This window comes from Limulus polyphemus, unplaced genomic scaffold, assembly GCF_000517525.1.
Source record: "Limulus polyphemus unplaced genomic scaffold, Limulus_polyphemus-2.1.2 Scaffold532, whole genome shotgun sequence".
NCBI lineage: Eukaryota > Metazoa > Arthropoda > Merostomata > Xiphosura > Limulidae > Limulus > Limulus polyphemus.
In genome coordinates, this window is record NW_013666142.1 from 452,881 (window position 1) to 460,698 (window position 7,818).

The window sequence follows — 7,818 nt, forward strand, 5'->3', positions numbered from 1 at the left end:
ATATATATATATATATATATATATATATATATATATATATATATAAAAAAATTGTTTACTTAAGTATCATTACCTTTTTCTCAGAACAAATCAATTGCTAAATGATGGAAAAAATGAAATAATTGGAGGAGAGAAGATACATATTATCTAGATAACAGATATAAATTATAGCCAAATTCATGCCTGGGAATCTTTCCTTAACCTTAACAAATTTGTCTGGTGTCAGGCAGAATGAAATATTAAATGGACCATTCATTGTCATGGAAAGGTTAATTACATACATACATACATCATCCAATATATATATATATATATATATAAATATACAACAAACACACACAAATAGGATGTGTTTGTTGACTGGTTGGACAGCAGATCATAACACTGTCCTTCCTGGTCATATTATTGGCCATGCTACTAATTGTCAAAATTATTTTTTGTGCTTATGTTGTAAGTATAAATAATAGAGTGATAACCTATTTTACAGTGTTCTCCAATGATGCATCCACCATCTCTTCTGACCAACTGCATGGTGATGTTGCTGGTAGTGGTAATGATGCAGTTACAGATGAAGATGCTGTAGAAATTCATTCTCTAGCTGATATATTAGCTGTTGATGGTGAGGTATCATCCCATTCATGTATATGCATTTTGCCAGACCATCAAAGGTGTGCCTTTCATACATTGAATCTTGTTGCTACTACTGATGAAGATAAAGCTTTAAATAATGCTATTTAAAAAAGTGTCTTGATCAGCAATAGCAAAAGCTCAAACCACATGAAATAAGTAGAGCAGAAGCACCGTAGTTGCCAACACAGTTGAGAAATAAATAGGGGATGCTTGGTTGTTTCTTGTCCAACTCATTGGAATTCAATGTCTGGCACCATAAACCACGTAGATAAATTATTATCTGGAAGTGAGTCAACTGACCAAGCACTAGACTGAGTGTTTGATCAACTAGGAATTGTGCAGCTGAGAAAACTTTTATTTCAGCATAAGTTCAAGTCATGAAACTTATTGCTAGGGAACTTGAATCTAGCAGTGTAAGAACAAAGCATTTATGGGACTACTGATTCCCAAGTTGCATGTTTGTCTAACAAAACTGGGTGATTTGAGCAATAAACAGATGAAGTATTAATTCAGAGCAGAGAAACTAGGTTTTACAACATATTCAATGATGATGATACAATTCTTTTCACTTGTTTTCATCCAAACTTCAGGTTCTCCTGGCTTTGAGAAACCCGTAATGAACAAGTTAGACAGAAAATGATCACAAAGATAGAAGATCACCCAGCATAATACAGTACAGAATTGCCTAATCAAGATAGCTTGACAAAAACAGAAGATGAAGACAATTATTTCAGATATCTGCAAACACAGGGGGCAAAAAGTACTGGATACATAAATGCTCTTCTAGATAAATCTCTGGTAAAATCTGTTCACAATGATGAATTTACAGACATAGTCTTAAAGTCAGTTTTCACTTCATTAAATATAGCTATTCCATTAGGTGCTGCAGTTGAGGGTTTTTTTCAGTTGGAAAAGATGTGCTAAGGGCAAAAAGAGAAGGAGTGTCTGATGTAAGCTTTGAGAGAGCAGTTTTCTTCAAATGTAACAGTGATATTGGCCTCCTAAAATAACTGCCTTAATACTGCAGTTCTTACATGAAGTAAGCTCTGTTAGATTATTTCACACTAATTAATAGGCTACTTAGTAGTTACTTTAGTCATTTGTATCCCTTTTACCTGTATTGTGTAAGATATACGTTGCTCTTACGTTGAATACTATAAAGGAAATATTATAATTCTAAAACCTCTCAATATATAATGCATTTTTTTGCTGGAGTTCAATATTTATAATTCAGTTCTGTATACATCTATAAAGTATAATATACGATGTACACAGTGCATGTTTTATAAACAGATTACAGGTATCTATTGGAAAAATAATGAGTCTTTACTTGTTATACTTTTAAATAAGTAACATTTTGGGTAGTGGATTCTACTATTGTTAGCAAGTAACAGCCAAAGTATCATCCTTACCTTTTTCTAGTAATGTACCCAACATTGGTGAAATTTCACATTAACAATGCAATTTCATATTTTCATTATAAAAGCATATTGCTTGAATATGTAATTTTAGTAACTGTTAGTAAAAATGCTACTACATGATCACAAGTTACAAATTTTATGAGTATATTTCAATAAAGGATAAATCATTTTCAAAGTACAGTTGCAACCGTACTTTGAAAATGTATAAAGACTGATGTAAATTCATTTTATTCTGCTTTAGGATAAATCATTTACTTAATCTGTTCTTGCTTGAGTAATTCTGTACCATCAGTCTTTCCCAACCTGATATGCCTGAACCAAAGTATAGTTCTTTCTAAGAAGGAATAAGGATGAACCTGACATATGATATGCAACTACTTAATGCATTATGTTCTTTACCACATGTTCAATTATTTTTGCTTAGTAGATACGTCATTGGTATCTCAGTATCACATTACTACTAACTTGTGATGTTTGTGTGAATAATACTGTACATGAAAATACAGAATTTGTCTCCCAAGAAAACAACACTAAAATTAAACTTCCCTTACACAATTTCAAATCTCCTACTTACATACATATTCACCCAGGTACCTCCTGCCAGAAGAGGATGAGGTAAATAAAACCCAAACAACATTTATCAAAGACCCCCTAATTTGTAAGTTAGAAATTATCCCAATTATTCTGAATGGAGAAAGGATTGGTAAGCTAATGTGTTTTTACACCTATTATTTGTGAGGCCTTAACTGCCCCTCACTGTTTGTGGCCAACAGTGGAAAGCAACAGCTCAAGATACTGTGTTTCTTATTATTTACAGTAAACAGAAAGAAAATTAGGGCCTTCTACAATCACATACTCGTGTCTGTTTCAGATATCTCGCATGATGGGAATTTTCCTTTATGAAATAATATAAAATGTTTGGTTTTGATGAAAATTTCTATTAATTTTTCTTTACTGACAACTGAAACAAACAAAACTTGCAGACATTTTTCTAATTCTATTTATTATAAAAGATAGATTACATCAATATAAAAAAAAATCCCATTTTATCTCTCCTGTTTTTTTAAATGTTTCTATCTACTGTAAAGTTCATCTTTACTTGTTTTTTGTTATATCAGTTTAATATTAATATACACTGTGTATGTTTCTGGACAAACCTACCAAGATTATTTTGAGTTCCATACACAACACAGTACTGCATAAGTACTCTTATTTTTATTTTATACAGTTGCTTAACTTTCACTGCAAGAGCACAACCATGGTCACATGTATGAAACACATTAAACAACATTTGTACTAGCCTTCAAAACTTCAAAAAAAAAAAGGGGGGATTCCCAAAGTTTACCAGTTTCAAGTTTGATATAAATAATTAAATATAATATTTGTTCTTTTGTTTTTTTATTGTGTATCTAATAATAAACTTGACAGTAAGAAACTTGTTTATCTATAAATGTGGCAGGTAAAGTGCTGGCATTTTTTGAAGTACACTAATACACAACTAATGTAAATTATAGTTTGTTTGATAGATAGCTCTTAAAATTAAAGAAGATATTTGTCAGTTACAAACATTTACCTCTGAATTTTGAACGGATATTTGCAAGCTCCTTGTTGATCCTCTTTATTTCTGCCTCCTTACTCTTACCTGCAAAAGGAGTCACAAACATTATCCTTTAGTATTATCAATAAATTAATTTGCTACTTTTGGACTTCTCATCAAACTATAATTTTTAATCATGACATTCTTAGCTGGCACAGTACAAGTTACTAGTTAAATAATACAACTAAACTATTCTTTGACTTCTGTTTTTGATAATTTTTAATCATTTTTAGTAGGTCTAAAAGAAAAAAACTACAGCTAGATAAGTAAATACACGAACTAAGCCAAGCTTTTGTTTTCTTAACTGTGACTATTTTGATCAAATAAGCTTAAGAGCATTATTATAAACAATCATGTCTGAAAAACTAATAAGTTTAAAACTAAAATGTTTAGATAAAGTGGACAAACTGTGCACATGAAATATTACATCTTATTTAAATATGACACTTTTTCTTCACTTCACCTATCCAGTTTTTCTAATACACACCAACAGTATGTTTAATGCTTTATACATTGCAACACATTTACACAACATTTGTACTAGTGTAAATGTTACAAATGGAAACCCAAAACACAGCAATTTTCCTAGCTTAACCATATCTCTATGGGTGTTCCTATGGTCATAGGTCAAAGTTCATGTCATCACGTTTGTAGACTTGCATTCAAAATTTTGTTGAACTACTATTCTATGAATGTATATCAACAAGTTTGTTATCAAATTGTAAATTATAATTTAATTTTTAGCATGATCTATTAGTTAATTTCTTAATTTAAAAGTAAATATTAAAAAAGAAATCCTAAATATATATATTTTGTGTGTCACGTCGTATGTTGAATGCAACATTGGTTCAAATTAGATGTTTGTGATGTCTAAATACAAAGTTTATAGTTTCCTACCAATTAGGAACTCAAATTACTGATACTGAAGGTTAGAATATCATATAAAAACCTCCTACATTTTCTATTTGCTGAGATATCACTACATATACTGAACAAACACAGTGGCCTCGCCCACCTCTATTCATTTTTGGAAAGACATGCTTATGTACACTTACTTCTGTCTAAGACATGTGAATAACCAATCAAAAGCTCAGAATGTCCCCTAGTGGCTTTCTCAGTATAATTGAAGTGTTCAGTGCCAAACTTGTTCTTTAAAGCTTGGATTTAAAAAGGTAAGGTGAAACTTTAGTGAGTTTGAAATTTCATATTTTTTTTACACCCAAAGCTTAGTTCCTAAGCTTGATAAATTATAGTGGAATTCTATGGTAGTGATATAGTAAGTTATGATTTTTGGTTATTTCAAAACATATATAAAACTAGAAAAAATTATTTTGCTTCACATCCTCCATGTGCAAATTTTGATAAGGCTTAGCAACCTATGGCAAGCAGCAAACGAGTTCAGAGTTCAAAGTTCGTAACTAGAAGAGATAATTCTTTTCTTCTGTTCTAAGTTTTAAGAAAAATAACTGAAATTTAAGAACTTATTTTAAATAGTAATAATGCATTATAACTGAAATATGACTATCTTACAAAATACTAGTCCACTAAACACAGCCATGACAAGTCACTTTGTAAAGGCCACTTTTATATTCTGGGATACAGTAACTTCAGTGTCCATGTGCCATGTCATTGCAACTTCAAATATGTTAGCCAGGCACAGTTGAAAGCTCAATATAAAAATGATATATATATATGTATAATATTATGCAATTTAAGCTACTTAGACTAAACATTTGTTCTTTTCGTGTTATAATTTGTAGTCATTCTAGAATGAAAAAAGCATAATTTATATTTGTTTCTTAATTTTTTATTGAAGTTATGAAGGCAATCATATCAAACCAACCCATACAGAGATACAGTAGTGAAAATAACAGATAAAATATAGTTTTTTTTTCTAAAAAATATTTGATATTTATCTGGAGATTATAAAGATTTTGTATGTGAAATTTGAAAATGTACTATGCATAGAAGTATTTCTAATCTTAAAATCAAAATTACTATGCATGTTGGATAGTCAATATTCTGAAATAAAAAATGTTATGAGAAACTCTTTAATTAAAAAATCTTGTTACTTAATTTAAAAACCTGATATTTTGTGTACAAAAGCCTTGTAATGTTTACTAATAACTTGGAAAAGTTTATAAAGATACGTATACATTATCAAAAATCATAGCACAATTACTCTCATGGATACTTTTGTGGTTACAGGTTTGGTGTAATTCACCAAGCCCATAATGGAAGGGTTAATTAGCATTAATTATTAACAAGCTTAACTCTATGTATACTATGTCAATTTCCACCTTAATCTATCTATGGTGCACTTTTACTTCAGCCTAAAAGCAATAGCATTGTATTGAATTGACTATATAAAAGGCATCTGACAACAAAGAGCCTGTCAATACCAAAAAAACAATTTTCTTTATAACACCTTATTACAGAAGTTGTGGAATCAAAACAGTATCACCTGCAGCTGGACCAATATCTTTGTTAACATCTCTGCAGTTGATGCTTTATCTTCTGATTCTGGCTTAAGTGAAGTTCGTCTTTTTTCCTTTGACTGTTCTTCCACTTGATCAACATTATTTTTGCTTTCTCATCCACTACTTTCTTTCATGGTAGCTACATTTTATTTTCCCAACCCTTGTATAATAATTCCATGTGACATTCTTATACACCCTGACTTTCAATTTTGGATTGAGATGTGTAATAGAATGAGTGTTATTAAAGTCTCTGTTTGACAAGTGAGGTTGTTCATGGCTTACAAACTCTTTCAAATTATTTCTATAATTTTCTCTAAGTTTCCAGAACATTCTTAGGATAGTTCTATAATCTTTCTACACATTTCATAGAAAAGGTTATGTCATAGATTTAAAACAAGATGGGGTGCAGCTGCAGCCCAAAGTACAAACAGGAATCAAAACACTTGTAATGTAAAACATATGAGATTAGAACAATATGGATTTGTGGTTACAAAGAGTTATAATAAGATAGTGTGTGCCACAGCCACTCTGGCTCAACCTATATTTACTAATATAGATTTGAAGTGTAGTGGAGTGCAAATGCACCATAGATAGTATACGAAGTATTAACAAATATGAAAACTAGAAACAAGTTAGGTAGAGGAAATAAAATACTTAAGACGAGATAACAAGCCATAACAAACAAAGACTGAAAGCTACATCATAACTACTTAAAACAGGTACAATAATATTTAATTTTGTGTAAAATGTCAAAACTTATAGTTCATCAATATACTTACAATTCCTGATATCAGATATGAAGACAGCCAAGCCTCTCATTCCATCACCTCTAACAGCAGGCATTTTTTCAATGGATTTTTTTCTAAGGTATATAAAAAATCCCTCTTAATTAGAAAAGCAATATTTAGGAGTTCATTATTGTAAACAAAAAATCCTATAGGTGAAAAGAAACTCTGGAACTGGAGCTTGAGCCCAGGACCTTTGGCTAATGAGCCAATGTGCTATCCAATAGTACAAGCCACCCATCTCCCCTCACTCATAAGGTTTTTTTAACTATGTGTATGAAACCTCACACTACTTTACCTTGTTATGGTCAGGAAATTAGTGGGTTGATTTACTATCATCCTAAAACAGAGGTTGCAGTTATGTTCGAACATTTTTATGATGGCACAAGAAGAAAAAAATGTATATAACTGACAGGATTTGATGGTTTTCACTACACAGACAGATCTTGTTCTGGCTCTAGTTATAAGGAGATCTAAAATGGGAATCAAGTTATTTTCCCATTCAACTTTAACTATATGGTACCGTGAAGAAAATTAAGTTCTTCAAAAAAGTTTTGAAAACTACTTATTTGACAGAAAATATATCTACAAAACCAAAAGATGAAATTTTTATGTTATTCATGTTGTTCCATTGATGGAAGTTATTCACTTTAAGAATACTTCATAAAGACATATTGAAGATGATGGATTCCCCATTGCCAATTCACATTTTAAAATACTGTCCTAAGTGGGTAAGATTGTTTCTTACACATTTTTCAATGAGCAATATGAAAGTATTAACCAGAATTGCTACGTTTAGTTCAGGTACTGTTGTTTCTTGGACTTGTACATTAGTAAATAATGCATGTGTCAAAAATGATCATTTTATCTTCATTTATATCAATAATTTTGTTACGTCTCCATTT

At 30.7% G+C, this 7,818-nt stretch overlaps 1 protein-coding gene across 1 annotated transcript in view; it reads right to left on the minus strand.

The window, feature by feature from the left end:
* The window catches only part of LOC106458908 (AP-2 complex subunit alpha-like), a 73,649-nt gene that overhangs the window by 59,295 nt on the left and 6,536 nt on the right, over positions 1-7,818 (minus strand). Inside the window, exons 2-3 of the mRNA XM_013918473.2 lie at positions 6,908-6,990; positions 3,625-3,693 (exon numbers count right to left, since the gene is read on the minus strand). Of these exons, the coding sequence (XP_013773927.1) occupies positions 3,625-3,693; positions 6,908-6,971 (133 nt within the window). The 5' untranslated portion in view covers positions 6,972-6,990. The remainder of the gene's footprint in view (positions 1-3,624; positions 3,694-6,907; positions 6,991-7,818) is intronic.